Raw genomic sequence first — 27,427 nt, forward strand, 5'->3', positions numbered from 1 at the left:
GAGCCCTTACTTGTTTTGTTACACATCCACTTCTCTTTTTTTTCCACTCTTTCAGCCCTTGTTCCTTTCTTTTTCTTTATTCTTGTCACATTTTTACACTTCTTTTTGACCGCTATTGTTATTGGAGTGCAGTGGCCGGATCTCAGCTCACTGCAAGCTCCGCCTCCCGGGTTCACGCCATTCTCCTGCCTCAGCCTCCCGAGTAGCTGGGACTACAGGCGCCCGCCACCTCGCCCGGCTAGTTTTTTTGTATTTTTAGTAGAGACGGGGTTTCACTGTGTTAGCCAGGATGGTCTCGATCTCCTGACCTCGTGATCCACCCGTCTCGGCCTCCCAAAGTGCTGGGATTACAGGCTTGAGCCACCGCGCCCGGCCAACCGCTATTGTTATTCCTGCCACTGCCACTACATGCATTGCCTAGTTCATCTATAAAGTTTGACATTGATAGGTCTTTTTTCCTTAGTAACCCTGTTAGCATTTAAGAAGTTCCTAGGTATTCTATTTATTCTTTATCACATCATTTTTCTTAATAGCATGTTTCACCATTTGAAATTTGTAGTTGGCTTCTTTACTTGATTGTTCCTTCTCCCTGGAATGTAAACTTCATGAGAACCAAAGGCTGTTGTGTTCACTGTTGATCCCTTAACCCCTGGTTTAGAGGAGGCATACAATAATTATTGTTAAATGAATGACATGTATTGCTGAGAATTGTGTAGACTGTTCTCTGCCCATATTTGCGTCTTAGAGTGTGTTTATTAACTGAATGAATTAGTGTGTAACTGAAAAACTCCAAGTAAAGTAGATTTCTGCCCGTTCACATGTTTGATCATGTATCCTTGTGTTCTGGGGACTTATACCAACTTTTAATTTCATCTGGGAATGTAAATTACTGTCAGTAGATCTGAATAATAAAGTAGTATTAAAAATATTTGGGAATAGTCAACTGAGAAACATAAACCAGAGAGCACTTTTGTATTTAAACAAGTAGAGGGATGATGTTGGTTTAGGGGATAGTGCCAAAGCCTTACTGCAGGAAATTAAAAAGGAGTGAAGAATATTACATTTTATGAATGGCATGTTCCATTAGTTTTATGTGAATGCGTCATTAATGGGTTTTGCTTATTTTATGGATTTATTTTTAAGTTTTATCAGATTTATTAGATGCTCTGGCTTTCTTTATCCACTCAGTTCAAGGGCTGTGTTGTTTATATTCCTTGTATGTGTGGATAATCTGTCTTAGTGCCCATGAGCATGAATCAGTCACACATTTCTTGTTAGTGAGACTAGAAGGCATAATGTCTGATCAGCAGAGGAGACTTTAAATTGTTCTGGTCTCCACAGAGCCGATGTCCTCAGCTTGGGCTTGTCATCCTGGACTGGATGGGAGGTTATGTCTATTTTCAGTTTCCCAAGGAAAATAAGATTTTAGGAGATGAGAAAAGTCAGACTTCCAGGGGCTGCTTCCCTGTGGTTTGAGAATTTATGAGCCCTGCAAGTGTGGGTCACAGAAGCACTAGGCCGGGCATGCTGGCTCACGCCTGTAATCTGAGCACTTTGGGAGGCCGAGGCGGGCAGATCACCTGAGGTCAGGAGTTCGAGACCAGCCTGGCCAACATGGCGAAACCCCGTCTCTACTAAAAATACAAAAAAGTAGCCAGGCGTGGTGGTGCACACCTGTAATCCCAGCTACTTGGGAGGCTGAGGCAGGAGAATGGCTTGAACCCGGGAGGCAGAGATTGCAGTGAGCCAAGATCCTGCCATTGCATCCCAGCTTGGGCAACAAGAGTGAAACTCCGTCTCAAACAAACAAACAAACAAACAAACACAAAACAGAAGCAGAAGCACTGTCATTGCCCTCAGAGTTCTGTTACAACTTACTCTTCTTGAATGCCGAAGGCTTGCACCGGCAGGCCGGGGACCTCTTGACCAAATTGATGTTGCTCGTGTGACAGTGGCCAGGCCTCAAACTATGGATTTGCCAGAGGACACTTTGAGGAAAATCTGATTCCCGCACTTCCTGGATTCATGCGGAGGTCCTGGGAATCCCTAGTGTGACTTAGAAAGCTTTAAAATTGGCTGTGTCCCTTTTCTCTTTGTTTTGCTCCAATGTGAGACCAGAGTAAGGAATATCTAGTCTTACTGATCCATGTATTGGCCTAGAATTCTAGTTTATTCTAAAGGAAGTCAGGTTGTGTGGCAACTCTGTATTTTAGCGTTTGAAGAAATTCATTGAATGGTAAGCTGAAGAGTGACATGGTTGGAATTTTTGATTTCAGAAAAATCGTTGATAAGAATGAATCAGAGGGCTAGCTAGGATGAAGGCAGGGAGGAGATGTCATGGTGGAGGGAGAGGTCGCCCAAAGCTGGAGAGTTTCCTGGAGAAGGCTGTCCTGGCAAGCCAGGTGTGTCAAGCACAACAATGATTTCCGTTATCTTAGTAGCAAGGAAAAAGGCAAGTCATGGACATATTCAAACAGCCCCAGAATGTATTCAGTTCGGTGAACTGTAGTGGCGGACACAGGCATTTTGTTTTTATTTTCCTCATTTTTTTCATTAGAAATAAATGTACCAGTAAATACCTCTCAGCCTTGGATTTCTTATCTATAAAATGATAGTACTTGCCGCAGAGGGTGGTTGCAAGTGAGGATAAAATGAGATAATCTCTAGAGCAGTTAGGACGTTGCCTGTACTTAACTAAATATTAACTGGAGGCTGGGTGCGGTGGCTCATGCCTGTAGTCTCAACACTTTGGGAGGCTGTGATGGGTGGATCGCTTGAGGCCAGGAGTTTGAGACCAGCCTGGCCAACAATGGCGAAACCCAGTCTCTACTAGACATGCAAAAAAATTAGCTGGGTGTGGTGGTACGTCACCTGTAGTCCCAGCTACTCGAGAAGCTGAGGCATGAGAATCCCTGGAACTTGGGAGTTGGAGGTTGCAGTGAGCTAAGATGAAGCCACTGCACTCCAGCCTGGGCAACAGAGCGAGACTCGGTCTCAAATAAATAAATAAAAACTGGAGGTTGTTACTGAAGAGTGGAGGTAAAAGAGTTAAAATAATTAACACATTTACCCTGATCTTGGCTATTGTGGGTCGTAGGTGGGTCTTATTGTGGGTCTTGGCTACTGTGGGTCGACAATCAATATTCTAGTTTATATATGTCATAGTAATCATTAATGTATACTTCTTGAAACAATTTAATACCGGGTATTATGGTAAGCCTTGGCAGGGGGTGGCACACAGGTGAATAGGCACTGGCCCTACCCTGGAGGGGCTTACTACCTTGAGGAATGTGAAAAGGACGAGGGACATTTGACCCCCATTTTGGAAAAGATGCAGACATTTAATAGGTGGACCAGGTGTTTCAAGCCTTCTAAGTGTCCCAGAGGAGAGGGATACTTTGGTTCCTTCTGGGAGTGATGAGAATGACCGTCACTTATTGAGCGCTTAACCGCATGCCAGGCACAGTGCTAAGCATGTTATATTTTACGTCATTATCTCATATCCTTGTAAGGTATTTCTCCATTTTTACAATGGAAGCTCACGGTGGCAGAATCCCTCCTTTAAGATCACAGGGGCTACAGCTGCATGGGTAGGAAGGTGAACCCCGTTCTTGTAGCTATCACATGCTAATGCAGGAGATTTTATCCTTTAGGGGTTAAAGGACTTATGTGGGGGGGGTGCAAAAGAGGAGGCAGGAAAGGCGAAAGGGTGTAGGAAGTTACGGAGATTTTTAAAACTTTGTTGAGATATATTTCATGGCATAAATTTTCCTATTTAAAGTGTACAATTTTAGTTTATTCACCAAATTGTGCAGTTATCACAATCTAATTTTAGAATATTTTAAGCTTCCCCCAAAAGAAACACTGGACACAGCTGCTCCTATTCCCAAACTCTCACCCGCTACCTTAGCCCCAAGCAACCACCAATTTACTTTTTGTCTCTGGAATCTCCTATTCTGGACATTTTACATGAATAAAATGATATAATATGGAGTCTTCTGTATCCAGCTTCTTTCACCTAGGTAGTGTTTTTGGTACTCGTCCTGCTGTTGCATTTATCCGTTCACTCTTTTTTTGTTTCCGAATAATGTTGTGTGGTATATTTGTACTACATTTTCTTTATCCATTTGTCAGTTGGTGGACATTTAGTTTGCTTACACTTTTACATTTTATGAATAGTGCTGCTGTGATCAAGTGTATACGGTTTTGTTTTGTTTTGAGATGGGGTCTGTGTTGCCCAGGCTGGTCTCAAATTCCTGGGCTCAAGTGATTCTCCTGCCTCAGCCTCCTGAGTAGCTTGGATTACAGGTGCATGCCACAGTGCTCAGCCTCCCAATTTTTATGTGGACATGTTTTCATTTCTCTTGGATATATACCTAGGAGTGGAATTACTTGGTTGTGTGGCAATTCTGTGTTTAGCATTTGAAGAAATTCATTGAATGGTAAGCTGAAAAGCGACGTGGTTGAATTTCTGATTTCAGAAAGATCACTGAAGTGATGAGAATGAATCAGAGAGTGCCAGGATGCGGGGGCAGGGAGCTAGCTTAGTATATTATTGCAAATCTTGCCAAAGATGAGCTGATCAAATGAAAGGAAGCATGAACTAAGATAGGAGCAGCAGGAGTGGAAAAGAGAGATATAATGATGCTAGTACAGAGGTTATATTTACAGAACTTGAAATGCAAGCTCAAGAGTGGGAGGAGTCAGGTGGTGCCAAGCCTACATAAATGAGCATGGTAATGCTTTTGACAAATAGAAGAGGCAAAGAGGGGAATAACATTTTGTAGTTTCTTAATTTCTAGTGTGTCTTCAGATAGGTCTCTATATGCAGCTCAGTTAACAGAGATGAAAGTTACTGGTTTGTCATGCATTCATCTTCATGAAAAGAAAGGATTTGGCCTTGCTTCTTCCTTGTTAAGAAAGTATGTGGCCAGGGCTGGGCGCGGTGGCTCACACCTGTAATCCCAGCACTGTGGGAGGCTGAGGAGGGTGGGTCACCTGAGGTCAGGAGTTTGAGACTAGCCTGGCCAATATGGTAAAACCCCATCTCTACTAAAAATACAAAAATTGGCTGGGTGTGGTGGCGCATGCCTGTAATCCCAGCTGCACAGGAGGCTGAGGCAGGAGAATCGCTTGAACCTGGGAAGGGGAGGTTGTAGTGAGCTGAGATCAGGCCATTGCACTCCAACCTGGGTGACAGAGCAAGAAGGCTCTGTCTCCAAAAAAAAAAAAAGAAAAAGAAAAAAGAAAGTAGGACAGTAAAAGACTTAGCAGCTGACTTGCCTTAAAATTAAAATTAACCAGCAGATTTTATGTATTCGTTCGATAATCAAGTATAGTTAAGTTGCTTGAAGTCATTTTAATGTTTAAAAAAACACTAAAAGAGGCCATTGAATAGTCATGGAAAAAGAAAGCAAATTATTGTTTTTCTTTAAGTATCAGTTCATCTGATAGATGTGGGTTTACCACAAAGCATTGGTGGCTCACCAAAAATTGCCTGTTGGTAGCCTGTGTTTGCAAACTGATACCTCTCTATTCCATGGAGTGATATCAATTAGGTTATACTTAAATACTTCAAAGGCTTTTGATTGTTTATTGGTTTGGGTTTTAAATTAGTACATGTTAATTGTTGAATTGGGTAGCCACATATTGTTTGTCTTATGTATATTTAAACAATGTGACCAAAAATACTTTTTCCATTTGCGGCAGCAATATGAATAATGGAACATTGTGACCTTCTAGAGAAGTGTTTTCTGTTAGTGTTACAGAATAATGGAATTAGGCGCTATATGGAACTTGAAAACATACTTAAATTTTTGTTCTGCCTGTGGTTTCATGCTTTCCTAAAATGTGGCCTGTAACAGTTTATTAGTAAATATGCTGAATTGCTTTCTTTGGCAAGTGCATTTCGGTATTGAATCCAAGTAAAAACACAAATATTTACTTATAAAAGTCATTTGGTGTAGTAATATTTTTCCTATGGCCACTGACCCACTAGTGAAATGTTAGGGCATTGCTAGATTGGATCCTGTTTATTTAAAGGCCAAGAGAGGGAGAGAAAGAGAAAGCTAACATTAATCGAATGCCTGTTATGCCATCATATTTGGTACACTATTATCTGTTTTTTGCTTTCCCAGCAACTCGGGAAGTTTATATTATCTCTGTTTTTCCAGCAAGAAAAGTAATGCTCAAAGAAGTTTATAGAAATTGAGAAGCTGATTTTTAAATCTCTGAAAATGTAAACAATCCAAAATAGCCAAACCAGTTTTCAAAAAGAACAAAGTTGAGATTCTTGTATTAGCTGATTTTAAGGCTTACAGTAAAGCTACAAGACAGTGTGGTGGTGGAGAAGAGCTGCACATATAAATCAGTAGAATAGGATAAAGTCCAGAAATAGACCCATACATAAATGATCAATTCATTTTTGACAAGGCAATTTAATGGAGAAAGGAAAATATTTTCAGCAAACCATGCTAAAACAACTAGGTTTCCATATATAGAAAAAAATGAGCCTCGCTTAAAAGGATCATAGACCTAAATATAAAAGCTAAAACTATAAAACCTATAAGAGCTTTCCAGTGTGGAGACTGGAGACAACGTGCAGAAATGGCATCTCAAAAAGGGAAGGAAAAGAAGGAAGAACAGGTCATCAGCCTCAGACCTCAGGTGGCTGAAGGGGAGAATGTATTTGGTGTCTGCCATATCTTTGCATCCTTCAATGACACTTTTGTCCATGTCATGGATCTTTCCGGCAAACAAACCATCACCATGTGACTGGTGGGATGAAGGTGAAGGCAGACCGAGATGAATCCTCGCCATACGCTATGTTGGCCACCCAGGATGTGGCCCAGAGGTGCAAGGAGCTGGGTATCATTGCCCTGCACATCCAACTCCGGGCCACAGGAGGAAATAAGACCAAGACCCTTGGACCTGGGGCCCAGTCGGCCCTCAGAGCCCTTGTCTGCTCTGATATGAAGATCAGGAGGATTGAGGACGTCACCCCCATCCCCTCTGACAGCACTCACAGGAATGGGGTTGCCGTGGTCGCCGTCTGTGAACAAGACTTCTCAAAATATTTTCTGTTAATAAATTGCCTTCATGTAAAAAAAAAAATTTAAAAAGTAAAACCTATAAGAGAAAATCCTTTGTGACCTTGGGGTCAGAAAAGATTTTGAGGGATACAAAAAGCAGTTTCAAAGAAAACTGATATACTGGATTTGATAAAAATTAAAAACTTTTGCTCTTTGAATCGCACTATTAAGAAAGCAAAAAGGCGTGTGTCTTTACAGCAGCATGATTTATAATCCTTTGGGTATATACCCAGTAATGGGATGGCTGGGTCAAATGGTATTTCTAGTTCTAGATCCCTGAGGAATCGCCACACTGTTTTCCGCAATGGTTGAACTAGTTTACAGTCCCACCAACAGTGTAAAAGTGTTCCTATTTCTCCACATCCTCTCCGGCACCTGTTGTTTCGACTTTTTAATGATTGCCATTCTAACTGGTATGAGATGGTATCACATGGTGGGTTTGATTTGCATTTCTCTGATGGCCAGTGATGATGAACATTTTTTCATGTGTCTGTTGGTTGCATAAATGTCTTCTTTTGAGAAGTGTCTGTTCATATCCTTTGCTCGCTTGTTGATGGTGTTTTTTGTTTTTTTCTTGTAAATTTGTTTGAATTCTTTGTAGATTCTGGATATTAGCCCTTTGTCAATTTATTGTGGCACTATACACAATAGCAAAAACTTGGAACCAACCCAAACGTCCATCAATGACAGACTGGATTAAGAAAATGTGGCACATATACACCATGGAATACTATGCAGCCATAAGAAATGATGAGTTCATGTCCTTTCTAGGGACATGGATGAAGCTGGAAACCATCATTCTTAGCAAACTATCGCAAGGACAAAAAACCAAACACTGCATGTTCTCACTCATAGGTGGGAATTGAACAATGAGAGCACTTGGACACAGGAAGGGGAACATCACACACTGAGGCCTGTTGTGGAGTTGGGGGAAGGGGAAGGGATAGCATTAGGAGATATACCTAATGTAAATGACGAGTTGATGGGTGCAGCACACCAACATGGCACATGTATACATATGTAACAAACCTGCATGTTGTGCACATGTACCCTAGAACTTAAAGTATAATAAACAACAAAAAAAGAGGAAAGCAAAAAGGCAAGCCACAGAATGGGAGAAAATACTTGTAATACACATATCTGATAAAGGGCTTAGAATACATAAAGATCTCATAATTTTAAGGTTCCCCGGCCCCCATGGACTCCATTTCTCACATGTTGCTCAGGCTACTACTTCTGGCCTCAAGCAATCCTCCTGCCCCAGCCTCCCAAAATTCTGCAATTTGAGATGTGAGCCACTTTTCCCAGGTTTTTTTTTTTTTTTTTTTTTTTTTTTTTTTTTTTTTTTTTTTGAGATGGGATCTCACTCTGTCACCCTTGCTGGAGTGCAGTGGCACAGTCACGGGAGCCTCAGCCTCCCGGACTCATGATCCTCCCACATCAACCTCCTAAGTAGCTAGGACTACAGATGCATGCTACCACATCAGGCTAATTTAAAAAAACATTTTTTTTTTTAATCATAAGAAGACAACAACACATGGGTAAAATTATACCAGTGGTGGATAGGCACATGAAAAGATACTTAACATCAGTGGCTGTTAGGGAAATGCAAACTAAAATCATGAGATATACCTACACACCCATTAAAGTAGCTAAAATTTTTAAAAACTGCCAATACTAAGTGTTGATTAAGCTGTGAAGCAACTGAGACTTGTATACACTGTTCATGGGAATGGGAAATGGTAGAACCACTTTGGAAGACTGTTTAACCATTTCTTATAAAGTTAAACATATGATATAGCCATTCTACTCCTAGATATTTACCGAAGAGAAATGAAAACGTATCCACACAAAGACTTACACGTGAGTGTTCATAGCAGCTTTATTTGTAAGAGTTAAAAAACTGGAAACAACTGAGATACCCATCAGTTGGTTAATGGAAAAACAAAATGTGGTCTGTCCTTAAAGTGGAGTATCAGTAATAAAAGGAAACCAACTACTTTTATACAACAACGTGGATACATTTCAGAATCATTTTGTTGAGTGATGGAAGCTGGACACAAAAGAATACATGCTGTATGATTCTCTTCACATACAAATTTCTAGGAAATACAAACCAATCTAATGAAGTTGAGGGGGAAAAACAGAATAATTAAAATGACTAAAGAAAGCATAGTCTCCAGCTGAGCGTGGTGGTGCAAGCCTGTAATCCCAGTACTTTGGGTAGCCGAGGTGGGCAGATCCGAGGTCAAGAGATGAGACCATCCTGGCCAACATGGTGAAACCCCGTCTCTACTAAAAATAAAAAAATTAGCTGAGTATGGTGGTGTGCACCTGTAATCCCAGCTACTCGGGAGGGTGAGGCAGGAGAATCTCTTGAACCTGGGAGGCAGAGCTTGCAGTTAGCTGAGATCACGCCACTGCACTCCAGTCTGGGGACAGAGGGAGACTCCATCTCAAAAAAAAAAAAAAGCATAGACCATAATTCTTAGGTCTTGTAAACTTGTCATTTTTAAAAATAGAAGGTAGAGATTGTTTTAAAATGCTCTTTAGATAGGTAGCATGAAAGAGAAAGAAAGGATAAATGAGTACACATTAGAAAAAATGTTGGAGGCTCTAGATAAATGAGGAGGTAGTCTAAGAAGATAGCAAATCAAAGCCACCCCTTCCCCCCAACCCCCACCTCCGGGTTTTTTTTTTTTTTTTTTTTTGGAGACAAGGCCTTACTCTTGCCCAGGCTGGAGTACAATGGCACAATTGTGGCTCACTGCAACCTCCACCTCCTGGGCTCAAGCGATCCTGCTACCTCAGCCTCCAGAGCAGCTGGGATTACAGGCTCGCACCACCATGCCCAGCTAGCAGATTGATCTTAACGGATACTGAGAGACAAGATATTTTTGGGAGGAGTCGAAATCTAGTGCTTTTACTTCAATTTTCTTTATCCAGTCTAAGCCATTAGGATGCTTAGGATAATTTATAATTATTGTAACACTCTGACATAATTGTCGACAGATTTGTAGACTTACCTTACTTTGACAAATGTTTACAAGTTAGAACAAATGTTTCTGATTGTTTGTCAGAACCTGCACATATAAACCACTCAGAATTCCTGTTTGATAGATTTTAAATGATTAACTAAAGCAACTGATTTAAGCAACATAATTCACTTTTTACTAGGAAGGTAGTCTTAAGAAAGCTGCTAGTTTCTTGGCAGCATTTCAGATGACTAAGTTGAAATTCATTTGCTGTAGGAATTTTTTATTTATCTCTCCTTTTTTTTTTTTTTTTTTCTTTTTTTTGAGACAGGGTCTCGCTCTGTCGCCCAGGCTGGAAGGCTGGAGTGTAGTGGCAGGATCTTGGCTCACTGCAACCCTCACCTCCCGGGTTCAAGCATTTCTCCTTCCTCAGCCTCCCAAGTAGCTGGGATTACACCACACCTGGCCACTTCTTGTATTTTTAGTAGAGACGGGGTTTCACCGTATTGGCCAGGCTGGTCTCGAACTCCTGACCTCAAGTGATCCCCTAACTTCAACCTCCCAAAGTGCTGGGATTACAGGCGTGAGCCACTGCGCCTGGTCAAAATTTTAAATTTCTTTACCATTTCAGCATAGTCCTGTATGTGAGAAACCATGAGCTTGTTAGCTCATAAATATCCTATCCTGATTAGATGCAAAAATATATTACTGTTTCAATCACATATTTTGTTGACACTAAAATAAATGCTACTCATTGTATGTATTCCTAGACAAGATTATGAAGAACTTATCTTTCTCTTTATTCCAGCTGCAACTAGATTTTTTTTTTTTTTTTTTTTTTTTGAGACAGGGTCTTCCTCTGTCACTCAGGCTGGGGTGCAGTGGCACAATCACATCTCACTGCAGAGTGCTGGAATTACAGGTGTGAGCCACCATGCCCGGCCTCAACTTGAAATTTATTTTAGCTCATAACTTCTACTTTAGAAGATGTTTTAAGGCCGGGTGTGGTGGCTCACGCCTATAATCCCAGCACTTTGGGAGACCGAGGCAGGTGGATCACTTGAAGTCAGGAGTTCAAGACCAGCCTGGCTGACATGGTGAAACCCTGTCTCTACTAAAAATGCAAAAATTAGCTGGGCATGGTGGCACGTGCCTGTAGTCCCAGCTGCTTGGGAGGCTGAGGCAGGAGAATCGCTTGAACCTGGGAGGTAGAGGTTGCAGTGAGCCGAGATCACGCCAGTGTGCTGTAGCCCGGTGACAGAGTGAGACTTCATCTCAAAAAAACAGATTTTTTTTCTTTGTGAAAGCTAAATTCTTTTTTTTTTAAAGTTTATTATTTATTTATTTATTTTTGAGATGGAGTCTCGCTCTGTTGCCCAGGATGGAGTGCAGTGGCGCGATCTGCACTCACTGCAAGCTCCGCCTTCTGGGTTCACACCGTTCTCCTGCCTCAGCCTCCCAAGTAGCTGGGACTGCAGGTGCCTGCTACCGTGCCTGGCTTTTTGTGTGTGTGTGTATTTTTTTAATAGAGACGGGGTTTCACCATGTTAGCCAGGGTGGTCTCGATCTCCTGACCTCGTGATCTGCCCACCTCAGCCTCCCAAAGTGCTGGGATTACAGGTGTGAGCCACCATGCCAGGCCAATTCTTGGTTTTATAATGTATGCAAGTCCAGGGATTTGGAGAGGTTTTTTATGGGGCTTGGTAGAGTAGTGCAACCTTTAAAAAAGACTCTAGCCAGGCGTGGTGAGTCATGCCTGTGACCCCAGCACTTTGGGAGACAGGCAGGTGGATCACCTGAGGTCAGGGGTTTGAGACCAGCCTGGCCAACATGGTGGAACCCCACCTCCATTAAAAATACAAAAATTAGCTGCGTGTGGGGGCACGTGCTTGTAATCCCACGTTTACAAGCACGTGGGAGGCTGAGGCACGAGAATCACTTGAACCCAGGAAACGGAGGTTGCAGTGAGCCAAGATCACTCCACTGCATTCCAGCCTCGGTGACACAGTGGCACTGTCTCAAAAAAGAAAGACCCTAGAGTGCCGCTGTACTGTCATGTCAGCTGGGTGCTGCTTCCTTGCCTTGCTGTCCTTGCTGGATTTTAGCAGGCTCTCAGAAGGCCTGAAACTCAGGCAGATTCTTTCAACACCTTTTCAGATGCTGACTTGGGATATCATCGTTTGTATCAGCACACCCTAAATGCAGAAACATGGGTGTACTTAAAAATATTTGACTGCCTTTTCTCTTTGTCTTTGTCCATGAGGCTTTTTAATATACTCTTTCCTATGGATCCCTGATCTACGAATTGTCGTTAAGTGTGGCCACTTCCCCCTTCTCAGAATTTCCTAGTCATGGTCAAACCCTTGCTTTTGCCTGTACTGGTTGTCTTCCATACCATCTCTTTCATTTCTGCCTATCATGGAATACAGGAAAGGTGGAGGGAGGGCTGTTGAGAGACCACAGGATGCAAGGCCGTAACATTTCCAGTCAGATGAGCCGAGAAGAGTCTGAAGTCTGCACCTTAGCTCCCACTTGCAGTTGCTTTGGGGCTGCAGAAGCCAACTGGTATTTTCACGTTCACCTCTGATGGCGGCTTCTTCAGATCTGTCCTCATTGCTGCCGTAGTGAACTACATAAAGTACACATCTGATGTATAGCTTCTCTACTTAATTTCCTCTGTTGCTTCCTTATTGCTTACAGGGTAGAGGCCACGATCCTTAGATGGATGGCATAAAAGATTGTCTTGCTTTATCTCCTACCTCACACTTGATAATTTGGCAGCAAGGAGCTTGCTGTAGCTCCTGTCTCTTGCCACCTTTCCTCCCACTTCCTTCTGTAGCCCCCCTGGACAGTTTGGGTATCCTCAGTGCTCCTAGTACATCCTGTTTCTGTCATTGTACCCTGTACTTCGTGGGTCTGATTATCAGCTGGCTCCAACACTGAAACAGTGAACATAGTGTAGGAACTTATCATTCCCCAGGGCGTGGCATAGTGCCTGGCACACAGTAGGTACACGGTTTGTATAATTAAGGAAATGCCCACACATAATGTTGGCCATAAAGAAGTTTGGAAGATGTTGAGTTTTCCTGTGGTAGGTTTAAAAATGTATTATAATAGCTTCATATGTCTGTGAGGAGGCTGTACTGGGAGCAGTATAGTGTGGGCATGAAGCACCACGCCTCTGGAGTCAGGCTGCCTGGCTCACATCTCACATGTCTGACCTGAGGTTCTGTGCCTCAGTGTCTCTATAAAATGGGGCTCATAAGTTTATTGTGAAGATTAGATGAGAAAATTTAATCCTTGAGCATAAGTGCTTAGTGAATGCTATTCCTTTTATTTACTATTCCAGAAAACAATGTGGATGTTTTTAGAAATCGAGTTATATTTTATTTATTTATTTATTTATTTATTTATTTATTTATTTTTGAGACAGAGTCCTACTCTGTCACTCAGGCTGGAGTGCTGTGGCGTGATATTCAACTCACAGCAAACCTCTGCCTCCCAGGTTCAAGAATCCAGTTATATTTTAGATTGATTAAGGGAATTTAGTGTTAAAAGATTATCTGATGCCTGTTGTAAGTAGCATCATTGTTTTTATAATTATCCAGGTAGAAGTTCTCAGCTTTTTCTTTGACAGCCTTTCCCCACTCACCTTACCTTATAAAAAAGCCCAGATACACACCCCCCCGCACCCACACATACACCCACACCCCCAGTCTCTCTTTCACACACACATTCACTCTCCTCTCTCTTAGACACACATGTACACCACTCACTCTCTGTTTTTTTTTTTTGTTTTGTTTTGTTTTGTTTGTATTTTTAGTAGAGACAGGGTTTCACCGTGTTAGCCAGGATGGTCTCGATCTCCTGACCTCGTGATCCGCCCGCCTCAGCCTCCCAAAGTGCTGGGATTACAGGTGTGAGCCACCGCACCCGGCCACCACTCACTCTCTTAATCGATTGTTAAGCCCTATGTATTCTGCCAACAAAATGCTCATCCTTTCCAAGCAATCCTACACACCTTAGAAGAATCTGCCTAGGGCAGAGCTTCAGTCATGTTACTGCTTTTAAAACATTCTTTAGGGAAGCCCACTGTTGACTGAGTGAAGTGCTGTAGACCCAGCTTCGGGTGCCTTCTGCAGAAAGGCCCGAGATTCCTTTGTAGCCTCCTCTCCTGCTGTCCTGGATGTGCGTCATGCTTCAGCTGGATTGGGCCACTCCTCAGTTCCCTGCATTGCCCTGCTTTTCTGCCACTGAGTGGAGTGCATTCCCGTCTCTACAAACTCTGGCTGTTAAATGTCTGCCCTTCTGAGACAACTCAAATGCCACCTTCTTGAGAACTTAAAAAAAGTCTTCCTAGCCAAATGTATTCCCATCCGCCTTCTCTGGACCCATAGAACACTGTCCTTTCATAGCACTGAGGTTCTGCTTTTGATCAGTTTTCTGGGTAAAATGGACTTCTTTCTGACTTCTCACCCTTCTTCATCACAAACTCCCCAGGGAAGAGACTGTCTTTATTTCTCTGTGACCCTTGCTGAAGCCAGTACTCTTGCCCTTTAGTGCTCAGTAAATATTTGGACTTTCGATTTGTTCTTGAAGTGTTTTTTTTTTGTGGGGGAAGAAGGTGAATCACAGTTACTATGTGCAATGTACTGTTCTTCCAAGGATTTTACACATCTCATGCGGTTTCATCCTCACACTGTTCCCCAGTTAGAGAAAGTTTAGTGTTCTTCTTTGTCATATGCAGAAAGTGAAACATAGAGAAGTTACATAGTTTGCCCAGGGCCTGAGACACACAGCTAGTAAATAATCTAATAGTACTCACAGTCGTTTTAACCTGTCTTACCCCAAATCCTTATAACCTCAAAACTGAAGAATAATCATTGTATAACACTTTCCTTCCCTGCCGCCACCCCCCCCCCCCCCCCCCGCCCCCGCCGACAGAGTCTTGCTCTATTGCCCAAGGCTGGTGGAGTGCAGTGGCACAATCCGGTCACGGCAACCTTGACCTCCCAGGCTCAAGCGATCCTCCCACCTCAGCCCCCCACCGCCCCCAAGTAAAGCTGGGACTACAGGCGTGCACCACCATGCCCTGCTAAACTTTCCATTTTTCAAAGAATAAACACTCTGTACTGGACTGATACTCTCCAAGGATAAAGGAAATCTTCCCGAGTGCCTTCTACTTAAAAAATGTTAATAAATGTTGATCAAGTCAGTGTATGTAAGGGAAATACATTAATGATGCTGTTTCTCCATTGAATTTTTTTTTTTAATTTTTATTTTTTACGCGGAGTCTTGCTCTGTCACCCAGGCTGGAGTGCAATTGGTGTGGTCTTGGCTCACTGCAACCTTCGCCTCCCAGGTTCAAGTGATTATCCTGCCTCAACTCCCGAGTAGCTGGGACTACAGGTGCATGCCACCACCTGGCTTATTTTTGTATTTTTAGTGGAGATGGGGTTCACCACGTTGGCCAGGCTGGTCTTGAACTCCCGACCTCAGGTGATCCACATGCCTCGGCCTCCCAAAGTGCTGAGATTATAGGTGTGAGCCACTGCAGCAGGCCACTTTCTATTGACTGAGTGATTGATTGATTGATGTATGTATGCATGGATGGATTTATTTATTTTGAGACAAAGTCTCGTTCTGTCACTCAGGCTGGAGCGCAGTGGCGCGTTCTCGACTCACTGCAAGCTCTGCCTCCCGGGTTCACGCCATTCTCCTGCCTCAGCCTCCCAAGTAGCTGGGACTACAGGTGCCCGCCACCATGCCCGGCTAATTTTTTGTATTTTTAGTAGAGACGGAGTTTCACCGTGTTAGCCAGGATGGTCTCTATCTCCTGACCTCGTGATCCGCCCGCCTCGGCCTCCCAAAGTGCTGGGATTACAGGCGTGAGCCACCGCGCCCGGCCACATTGAATTTTTTATTTGAATCATAGGAATAGACATTAACACAATAGCTATAATGATGTATAAATAGGATATAATGAGTCCCTGATTCTTATATTTAATTTCACAAGGATGAGAATCCAAGTTACTGCTGGTACAGTTGAGGAGGAGCTGGAGATATTGGAGATGTTAGGGAAAAAGGGAGTCCATAGAAAATACCCTTTTCAGCAGTTTATAGGCCTCAGCGCATTTGGATTCATTGTATCTCCAACCAGTGCACAGAAGGAAGGAAAGTATTTTCTGGCTTGATTTGTTGACGATTTCTCATTGCTTATAAGTAATTCAGGTTTTTGTTGCCACTCCTGTAAGTCAAACATCTGTGGTTTCTGTTTCCTGGAGGGGCTGCAGAGTAACATAGTCATAAATTAACCATGGATAGTGTTAAAATCCAGAAAAACACACTGTTGTCATATGTAACAAGAGACAGTCACCTTGCTGCTCTGCTGACCTCTTCATGAGTTCTATCCCTTTGTGTAGGAAAGAGCCATGACTCGGAGTCAGACAGCCTGGTTTGAATTCTACTTTTTATAGGTTTTCATAATAAACTTCATAATGTGATATACTGCCTGACACTTTGTAGATGTTAGTACCTCCAAAGCACACCCCCCATAAATGTGATCTGTCTTTAATGTGTTTATCTAAACTTACCAATTTTGTATCTTTTTTCTCAGCTTCCCTTTAATAATTAATCTTCAGAGCTGCTTCTCATTTTCCTACATACTTTATCTACATATGCATTAACGAATTATATTTTGGTAAAATTTCTCCAACTCTGTTTCTTGTTTTATGCATTCTTGGAAGCTGCATGGCTGTCAGAATTCTGAAAGTTGAACTAAGTGCTTCCACACTCATTTAAAAGGACCCCTTTTTGAGTTTGGCTTTTCTTGAAGCAGAGCACACCAGTAATGACTCCACATTTACCTTTCATGTCTTTGTTCCTTTCCGTTGCCTGGTTTGCTTGCTTGTTCTAATCAGAATCCTGGTAACTGATGTCCACCCGAGAAATCCCTGCAGATGTTCTAGCCCCTGTCTAGTCCAGACAGCCACAGGAAGGGTAAGGTCTTGTAAAATAGCCACCTTCCTAGTATGTTTCCTAAATGCCCTATGGCAGCTTTTGAGAAGCTGATTAATACAGACTAAAATCACCATCTCTGGGTCCTTGCTCTGGCACTTTCACATGAATGGCATTTACATGTGGACACCTGGGACAATCTGTCTTTTCCTCAAAGGATTAAGTAACACAGTTTGAAGCTGACTTAAAACTATTTTTTCCCCTCATTAATGGGGCCCTGAGCATCTTTCATAAATCAGGAATGTGTCTTGGAAATGTAATTCTCACTAAACTCAGTTCCAAGGGTATTTTCTGTAAAAGCACATTCTTGTTTGTTCTGTCATAACACATGCATTTGGTGATTGTAATAGCATTGACGGAAACACGATTGAACAGGAAGCATGGCCATTATAAATAGGTCAGTTTGATATAAATTCATGTTCAAAGCACAAATATAGCTTTATTAGACACAAGACAATTCTAGGAAAATATTGATGACATTTTAAAGCAAAATGGTCTAGTTCAGCAGTAAGTCTGAAAGGATCCTCTGTTAAAAAAAAAATGTATATATGTATATATACACATACACACCAAAGCCTGATGTGCCATATAAACAATTGCTAATGTTGATGAAATACAATCAACTGTGCAAAGGGCAAGAAAAAACTGGTTCTCATTTTCAGCTGTGGCTCATCCGCAGTGTGATCCTACACAGCCAGTGAGTTGTATTTTAATAAAGGATTAGCTATTATACTACAATTTTTTTTTTTTTTTTTTTTTTTTTAAGGCAAGGTCTCACTCTGTTGTCCAGGCTCCAGTACAGTGGTATGATCAAGGCTCACTGCAGCCTCAACTCCCAGGCTAAAGTGATCCTCCCACCCAAGCCTCCTGAGTAGCTGGGAGCACAGGCATGCACCATCATTCCTGGCCGATTTTTATTTATTTACTCATTTATTGTTACTTTGTTTTGTTTTTGTAGAGATGCAGTCTGACTATGTTGCCCAGTTTCAAACTCCTGGGCTCAAGCGATCCCCCCATCTTGGCCTCCTAACGTGCTGTGATTACAGGCATGAGCTGCTGCATGCAGCCTGTATTACACTTCTGAAATCTTTTATCAGGGAGGTGGCAGAATTTACTACCACTTAGTGAATTCCGTGTCAGACACTATTAGAGACTTTCCATTTTTCTAATGTAGCAACCCTGTAAGGTTGTTTTCACTCTACAGATGAGCAGGTTTTGGCTGGGTAGGGTTGACTAATTGGCCTGGGGTCAGAGAGCTGACTTGCAGAGACTGGAGCAGCGGTTTGGGCCCGGCCTGTCTTGCTGCAGCATCAGTGCTCTCGCCACTCACTCAGCAGGAGAGTACATTCAGCATTTATTTAGAAATTGGATCCTTTCTTTCAGACATATAAGAATGAAGAAGTTTTCTAGCACAAGGCTTCTAGGATCTTAAAGACTGGTAATTCCTGTAGCTTCTCATATTTGTGAACTGCCAGTTGAATATGGTACTTAAGTTTTTGCTCATGCATCTTGATGTAAGTTATACAAAATAAAATGGAGTTACTTTGCTATTTTAACTAATCTTTTAGATGTAGATTAAAATGTAGCACTGACAACTATACCTTAGGCTTATGAATGTAGGAGCCTTGTTTAAAATGTTACATGTAAGCCGGAGTGAGGTCTTTATAATTACTATAAGTTATTGATAGATGAAATAGGTCTATAGTCTTTTTTCCCCTTTGATCTTCTATAGAAATGTTTCAAAGTGAATTTCTGTTTCTGTTCCTCTTCAGTGAGTTGTTCTTCCTTCATTGAAAGTCCATAGGCAATTGGAACTTTTGTGAAGTTGGTTGTACAGGAGCATATGTGACTACAACTTGTTCTGTTAGGGGCTAACATCCAAAATACATTGCTGCCCCAAGACTGCAATCAGATTATAGAGCCTACTTGTTAATTCCTGCTGATTATGTTTGCTTCTAATTATTTGCAGTGAGGTAAAGCTTTATGATCTGTGGCATGGTGAGAACAAAGAATTTTCTAAATGTAAAATACAGTTGCATCGAGCAATTAGAAATTGTCCATAACTATAATGGCCAACAACATACATTTTCCCCTTTTCTTACTAAAAGGTGGCTTAAGGTGTACATTGCTGCACCTCCATTGGTTGTTCTCCTTTTAAATTTGTTGTAAAATCCTCTTAGGCATAAGATAAGGCCTATTATCTTCTGTATCTTATCAGTATCGTATATATAGTTCACAGGCGCAGAGTTCTCTGTGCTTTTTACTGTTAAAATATCATCCGATGAAATGTTAAGGAATTGCTCCTTCTTAAAAATGTGTATTTATCTATTAGCCGGTTTTATGATGTTCTGTTGGGCACTAGGCATGCATTAAATTGCATGGTTAGACTGATTCGGAGTAATTTCATTTTAGAGGAATATGTGCCAATTCTTTTTCCTCTCCAAAAGGCATGGTTTCAGAGCATGGCCCTGTGCCTAATGTTAATTCCATAAGGCTTCTTTGTTATGTTCCCCACCCCCTAACACACGCCCGCAACTGGCCTCTGCCATGAGGAAGATGTGTGCCTGTAATCAGGCATTTCTTTACTTTAGGGTTATTTGTCATTTCAGACAGCATGGACTTTTGAGAACAGGCTTAAGTTGGGGAAGGCAGGGTTACATAAACTGTATTCATTGGTAAATATTTGCTTCCAGGGAAGGTGAAAAATGCTTTGTACTTTTTCCTTTGGCTTTTTTCCTTCAAAAGAGCTTGTCATGCAACAACAAAAAGTGGCCAAAGGCAGAGAAACCTTTCTCTTTTCCATGTTGGTTTGTTTTTATTGTAAGACAAACCTTTCATGTTTTATTGTTACGAAGTTTAAACCTGGCCTAGAGGTGCCAATCTTTAGTGGAAACAGCTGCAGAGTTGGTGTCCCCTGATCAGGTGGGACTTCTTTGAAGCAACATGTTGCCTTTTAAAAGAGAATTGTGCATGTGAGAACTTGAATCTGTAAAACTCATCAGCGGTTCCACCATTGTTTATCTTGTAAGTAACTGAGATAGCTAACTCTTTAAGTAAAACATTGCAATTAAAAATCATTTTCTGAATTATTTTTTTCTGAAGAGAATAGTCTTATTACTTTTTGTCTTAAAAATATAGAAATGAGGGAAAAATCACCCTTAAGAATTGAAGATACAGCAGCCCAGCTGAACTAAGACCATAGAGCACATTCTTTGATAACTCCTTTTTGCTGGTCTGAACTGTTGATTTTTACTTCATATTTATACTTGCAGATAAATTCCTATAATAGGAGCCAAACTGGGTGGTTGGGCATATATCTGAATTCTAGAGATTAAAGATTTTCTGCTTGATGTTGATTGATGTGGAAGCATTGCTCATCTTTTTGATTGAGTGGTACTGTTAGCAATGGAGTTGGCATCATTCTTGGTCTACTGCTAGGAAAAGTTGAGCATCAGATAGCTTTTTCTCCTTGGGGGAAAATAGAAGAGACAGGCGTGGAGTCAGAGGGACAAGAAAAATGCTGAAATATTTTCCTTTGGGGCTTTTGATTTCTTTGCCAAAAAATTGCCTCCAGATGGAGAAGAGCAAAAGCTCTGATTGTAAGCCATTATGTTTTTACTGGCCTATCTCCCCATTCCATTGCCTGGTTTGGAATCTGTAAGCCAGTCCAAATCCTTTCCCTCATTTTCTAGTACCAGTTTACTGTCTTACTCATCTTCCAGCTGCAAGGAGTGAGGCAAATCGCCTTAAAATTGAACCTGTACCATTTTATAAGCCAAGCAACAGCAGAATCTTGCCAAGGAATATCAGTATCAATGGCTTCCATGTCCCTGAGGTTCTTGAATCACACCTACCAGGTCATCTTCTTGTGTCTGTGACTTGTGCAGTAGGATTAGTCTGGGAATGAATCTAACAGGCCCTTTCGGCTTTGTGAAGACTTGTTACTACCCGGGTTGTCTAGCATTCTGAGCTGTATGGGGAGCACAGTCATGTTTTGGCTGTTATTTCACTGGCAGTGGAAATCTTGACATTCCAATTTCCCTTGAGGGGTAGTAATTGTTTAGGGGTTGAAACTCTAGAGGAATCCAATGTCTGGACATGGCAGATACAGTATCATTGAGTCTGGCAGACTTGAGCCCAGATCACTGTGCCGCAACTAACTAAACAGTATCCTCGGGCAAGTCATTTTCTTCATCTGCGGCTCTTGAGGGATGTCTTTTTCCTCTGCCTAGATATTCTGGCTTGTGTGATAGCGCAGCCTTTAGGAATTGTTCTGGATGACTGCTTTTTCTCTTCCTCCAAGTGCCGAGGTGGCAAGGGAGTGCCCTGTTGGCACTATCTCCTGTTTTGGCTGGGATATCCCTCTTTAAGGTTGGTAGGAGACCCCAGGATGCTGGAGGCCACTTGCCAGCAGTGTAGAGAGGGTCGACTCCCTGCCCCACATCCCGCAACTTGTCTAGAGAGAACAGGGAGTCAAGTTTTTATTTCCTGTTGGGCAGGAGAACCAAAGGCATCTGTAAAACCTCTGACAAATAAAGACAGTTAGAAATTAGAAAATTAGTTCTCTACCAAATTATGAAAGAAAATCTGTTTTACGATGTTCACATTTAAGAAATGTTATCTTTGTGAAGTTACTGCTATGAGATTTATCATGTCTTTTCTCCCTCTTTGTAGGTACTGGTTTTGGATTAGGAATTGTTTTCTCACTTACCTTCTTTAAAAGTAAGTGTCACTCTGTCTTTTCAACATAATGTCGTAGTGTATACATATATGTAGCAGGGACACTTCCAGAGGACACATTGGAACCCATCAATTTGTGGGTTGCCAACCCATCCATTTATGGGGTTGGGTAGCCCATTATAAAATGAATTAGATAAAGAATGTGGACTTGAAAGAGGTCAAAATGGGTTGGGCATTTCCAGCATTCCCCTGGGCACTGAGGCAGGGTTCCTGTTATCCTAAATATGATAGCATTGCAGAGGCCTGTACTTGATGCCAGTGAGTCATTTGGCCAAGTCTACATGCTCAGATATTTCTAATTAATTGTAATTTTTTTCTAGAGGAATTGAAAATGAGAATCTTGCTGGTAATAGAAACAAGTAGACCAGAAATACACATACTTCTTGGTCAAAAATTCTCCTAAGCAAAGGGCAGGCAATATTCTTTTCATTCTGTGGAAGAACTTCTGAAGTTTAGATACTGAATAGATGCCAGAGGGATCCTTTTGACCTCTTTCCATGAAGACCAGTGGGAAATACTTGACTAGAGAATCATAATTAACACATAGTGCTGATATGAAAGAATCACTTACAGAGTGGCTTATGTAAACCCCATGACTTACTACTATAATCAAAGCGTGTAAATATCAGTAAAATGCTTACATCTTTTTAGAATTCATGCATCTTACTGGCTAAGATATTAGTTAAACTGAGCAGATAATTAGAACTGATATAGAAAAGTTAAAAGATTTATCTACTGTTTTCATATTTTACTACTTTATTTATTTATTTATTTATTTTGAGACGGAGTCTTGCTCTGTTGTCAGGCTAGAATGTGGTGGTGCAATCTCAGCTCACTGCAGCCTCAGCCTCCCAAGTAGCTGGGATTACAGGCACGCGCCACCATGCCCAGCTAATTTTTTGTATCTTAGTAGAGACGGGGTTTCACCATGTTGGCTAAGACAGTCTCGATCTCCTGACCTCGTGATCTGCCCGCCTCAGCCTCCCAAAGTGCTGGGATTACAGGCATGAGCCACCACACCCAGCCTTTACTACTTATTTTTCCTCAAACTTATCAGCATAGGCACTTAACAAGTATTTGCTAAACTAATAACTTCACTAATTTACACCTCTTTTTTGGGGCCATTGTGAAACATTGATAAAAATGTATGGTTGTGATAGTCATTAGTATGATGCATGTTGAATCCTAAGTACGTGTATTTAAGAGGATGGGGAGCTTTATCTTCTCTTAATAGTTCCCTATTGGGATTTTCCCTTTTCTGCTCACTAGGAAGAATGTGGCCATTAGCCTTCGGTTCTGGCATGGGATTAGGAATGGCTTACTCCAACTGTCAGCATGATTTCCAGGCTCCATATCTTCTACACGGAAAATATGTCAAAGTATGTACAGAATATATATTTCTCTTTCCTTCAGAAGAAAAAGATTTCTCCTGAGCCCCTGAAGAATTCTTTAGACTGTATGTAATGAGTAAACCATGTGTGTCATTGTAGCACCACTCTGAGATGCCAATTGCTCTTTGGCCTTCAGTGATGTCATCACTGCTTTGGTGCTAAAGTCTCCCCTGTGCCTTCAGATGCATATGTGTGTTCAGATACATACTCATGCTAGCTGATTGGAATTAAGGAACCTGCTTGAACATTTATCATCAGTGGTAAGGTAGATTGTGTTAACTATCTGTAGGTAGCACTTTTCGTTTAAGATCTGAGTGCCCTATAAACATCTCACATATACTTAAGCTAAACCCAAAGACTTCCGGGACTCAGCCATGATTCTGCTTTTTATTAATTTGTTTTATTTTTTTGAGATGGAGGCTTGCTTTGTCGCCCAGGTTGGAGTGCAGTGGCACCATCTTGGCTCTCTGCAAACTCTGCCTCCCGGATTCAAGCAATTCTCCTGCCTCAGCTTCCCAAGTAGCTGGGATTACAGGTGCCTGCCACCACACCTGGCTAATTTTTGTATTTTAGTAGAGATGGAGTTTCACCATGTTGGCCAGGCTATGGTTCTGCTTTTTAACTGAAGAAGGCAGTCTCAACTGTAAGTGTCACATGATTCTGCTGAAGTCCTGTCTTCAGATGGATTTTTATTTTTATTTTATTTTATTTATTTATTTATTTATTTTGGAGGGATGGAGTATCACTCTGCCACCAAGGCTGGAGTGCAGTGATGTAATCTTGGTTCACTGCAACCTCGGCCTCCCAGGTTCAAGTGATTCTCCTGCCTCAGCGTCCCGAGTAGCTGAGATTACAGGCACGAGAGCCACCCATGCCCGGCTAATTTTGGTGTTTTTAGTAGAGGCAGGGTTTCACCATGTTGGCCAGGCTGGTCTCGACCTTCTGACCTCAGGTGATCCAACCGCCTTGGCCTCCCAAAGTGCTGGGATTATAGGTGTGAGCCACCTCGCGTGGCCTTCAGGTAGATTTTTAATGCTGCACATAAGCTGGAAACTTCCTACCCACACCTCCAAATGGAAGAGAGGGTGGCAGGCTTCCTCAGGGCTTCATGTGTAGCAGTCTTCCTTACTCGATGATTAGTTACTATGGGCTTTAAGTGACAGGAACATTGGAGGCTGGTGCCCAAGGACAGAGGTGGCACTTATTTTGTATTTCCAGGGCCTGAAACAAAATAGGCACTCAAATAAATGTAAAATGAATGAACGAAGTAAATTATTCTATTAGAGGTAAGTGCTGATGGCCTCAGGCTTACCAAGGTATAACTTTTGTAGCAGCACAATTCTCAGTGAACAGTTTCACATGCCCTGCATGCACAGAAGCCTCAGCTTTCCAGGTTACTCTTGGGCTAGAATCACTGTGAACAGGGCAGCAGCTGGGCTAGTGGAAAGGGCACAGAAGCCAGGAGACCTGGGTGCAAGCCCATCACTTGCTACCTGTGTGATCTTAAGTTGTTTCACTTCTGAGCTTCCATTTTTCCTCCATAAAATGAGGGTAATAATTTCTACCTAGTGGTGTTATGAGATTTAGACACGAAAATGTTTTTAAGCTGTGAAGTGCTAAATATATAGAAACACTGGTTGTTGTAGATGAGGCCAGCGCAAAAAGGGTGATTGACTTGTCCATTGTTCCACTGTAATAACAAGGAGAGTGGAAAATGTGGTACAAATGCATGTCCTAATTCTAGTCAGGAGCTGTGGCCACAAGGGCCACCAAATCTGAAGTTGTAGTATCCTGCCATGGCCCTGCACCTGCCATTTTAAAACCTGCTCACACCGTCAGCTGCCTGCAGCCAGCCCATGGGTGCTGGAGACATGGGAGTAGCGGAGCCATCTCTGCGCCAAAGCAAGAGTGAGGTCATCACAGGGACCATGACTGTGCAAGAAGAGGCGCTGCTGCGTGGCACTGAAGCCAGCAGCCGGCCTTTTCCACCGCTCCCTGGCTCCTCACTTTCCTGGCACCAGAGCTGATTGTGGGGAGAAACAAAAGGAGCAGAGAGAGAAGCTTCAGGTCTTTTGCTTAAAACATTTCCATTGTTCCAAACTGCGTTGTCAGGGATAATAGCTCAGGGGTGATTGTATGCATATTATGTATTTAATGACTAGGAGTTCCTGTGGAAAATATTGTTCCATTTTTTACATTTGTATGCCCTGCTCCAAAATGGCCTTGTAACTGTATCTGAACTTGAGTCTCTGCCTTGATGTTGTCATCCTCCATTCCCTGAAAAATGGAGGAAAATCCCAACTTGGGCTTATTCAGTGTAGTCCTATTACGATAACTGCCTCTTGAGTGCCTGATCTGTCCCCAAGACCATCCTGGGTGCTTTATCGTTAATAGTCTTTCCCTCTAGACCTGCCAGTGGATTTGTGAGAGATGTTACTATCCTCATTCAGCTGATGAGAAAGCAGACTCTTACCGGGGTTGAGAAACTTGGCAAGGCCATGTAGTTCGTAGGCTGATTAGAACCATGCTCTCCCGCTCCCCTGGGACGCCTTTGACAGGTTTTAGTAATCGTTATCCAGGTCATGATGGTTTGGCCCTGTTCCACTCATTTCCCACTCTTCTTCCTGTAAGATTGGGGCTGGGGGGCACTCTTAGGAACCTGGGTGGGGTGTACCTAGTCCTGTTGTGATACAGTTTTAATGTAAACAGTGTGATCAGGTTTTGGCCTTTGGCTCTTTGGGTCTGACCTGATACAGCAACTAGAGAGGGTTGTCAGAATGCTGTTTTAAGTTTTAAGCTCAGTGTCCTTGCTTTACAGGAGCAGGAGCAGTGACTTCACCTGAGAACATCCCAGCGGGAGGACAAGAGAAATCATGTTTATTCCTCAGGAATACTGAAGTGCCCTGGAGTAAGCTGCCATTCTTCTGTAACAATGTTATCAGTAATGCTTTAAACTCCAGCACCTGGTTATGTATTTGAAACCAAGTCTGTTTCTTGTTTTGTATTTTCTCTCTGGAAGTTGTAAGGAGGTGGTCTTAAATAAATTAAACAAAAATAGGAAGCCCATTGCATGGCCTTTGTTTCTTCACCTGTGGTCTCTGAGCTGGAGGAGGACTGTGTGTGAACTGCCAGCAGCTGTAGCCACCTGCTCACAGCCCTTCTGAGAACCCCCTGAAACCAGTCTTTGGGTATTCCTTCCCACTTGCCCCCTCATGCGTAGTTTTCAGAGCTGCTTCCGCCTCGTAATCAGAAGATGAAGATTGCTGGTGCGTGGCCTGATGGAGATGACTGATGTCTTAAGGCACCTTTCGTTCTGTGGCAATTCTTCCTGTGTTCTCACCTGGGGACCTGGCAGGGCACATCTCAGCTGTGCCTACCGAGAGGCGGTCCCACTGCTGCTGTATTAGCAGGGGAGGAATCCTGGCAGTGTGGATGGCCCACTCCACTGAAGTCAAGTCCTGCAGCTTCACAGAGTTTGAGACAGCCCAAGCTTCAGCTCTGGAGGGCAGAGGAAAGCTCATGGCATACCCACCTGGCCGGAGGAGCCCGTTTGGGGTTAACTTTGTCTCCACGTAGTAGCTGAGGTTTGAGGACAAACCCCTCTGAGTTTGTTCCTGTGGTTTCACTTGAACCAGGGATGCTAGATGCAAAAGTCATATTTTAGCAATTTCTTCAGACGATATACAGAACCCCAGAGCTCAGCCTTTCTTATTTCTTTTTCCTTAACATAGAAGTAAGATAGGCAGAGCCCGATCTCACTTGCCCCTGTATCCTGTAAATGTTGATTGAGCATCTACTGTAAGCTAGACACTCTTGTAAGCAGCAGAGATAAATGGATAAAAAGACACAGGCTTCTGCCTTCAAGGAGCTTAGAGTCTGATGGAAAGACAGACATGCAAACAATTCTGAAAGAAGTGTTTTAATGGAGAGGAGAGGTGTAGGCAAAGTACTGAAAACAAAGGAGAAGAAGCAACTACGTCTCCTTAGGATGGCCCCACAGGCGATGGAGTGCCTGCACTGAGACCCGAAGTTTACTGGGAATCCCAAACAGAAAGAGGGTAGCCTCTGTGTTTGCTCAGGATCATGTAATGCATATTATAGCTGGGAAATTGCAAGTAGTTCAGCATAGCCAGGGTGTGCAGGGGCAGGGAAGAGGCATGGAGGGGGAGGCTGGGCAGTAGGGTACAACTCATGTCTGACTCCAGTTCTGGAA

The 27,427-nt window shown here is 42.5% G+C and overlaps 1 protein-coding gene and 1 pseudogene across 2 annotated transcripts in view; both read left to right on the forward strand.

Moving 5' to 3' along the window:
• MICOS10 (mitochondrial contact site and cristae organizing system subunit 10) overlaps positions 1–26,280 on the forward strand; it is a 31,999-nt gene extending 5,719 nt beyond the window's left edge. Inside the window, exons 3-5 of one of the 2 annotated variants that reach the window (XM_010385548.2) lie at positions 21,758–21,805; positions 23,093–23,200; positions 25,033–25,375. In XM_010385548.2, the coding sequence (XP_010383850.1) occupies positions 21,758–21,805; positions 23,093–23,200; positions 25,033–25,241 (365 nt within the window). In that variant the 3' untranslated portion in view covers positions 25,242–25,375. Of the gene's footprint in view, positions 1–21,757; positions 21,806–23,092; positions 23,203–25,032; positions 25,376–26,032 lie in introns of those variants that run through there. The other variant, XM_030942984.1, reaches the window with a different exon arrangement.
• Positions 6,446–7,249, forward strand: LOC115900844 (annotated as a pseudogene).
• Positions 26,281–27,427: the final 1,147 nt, after the last annotated feature.

This window comes from Rhinopithecus roxellana, chromosome 12 (genome assembly GCF_007565055.1).
Source record: "Rhinopithecus roxellana isolate Shanxi Qingling chromosome 12, ASM756505v1, whole genome shotgun sequence".
Classification (NCBI taxonomy): Eukaryota; Metazoa; Chordata; class Mammalia; order Primates; family Cercopithecidae; genus Rhinopithecus; species Rhinopithecus roxellana.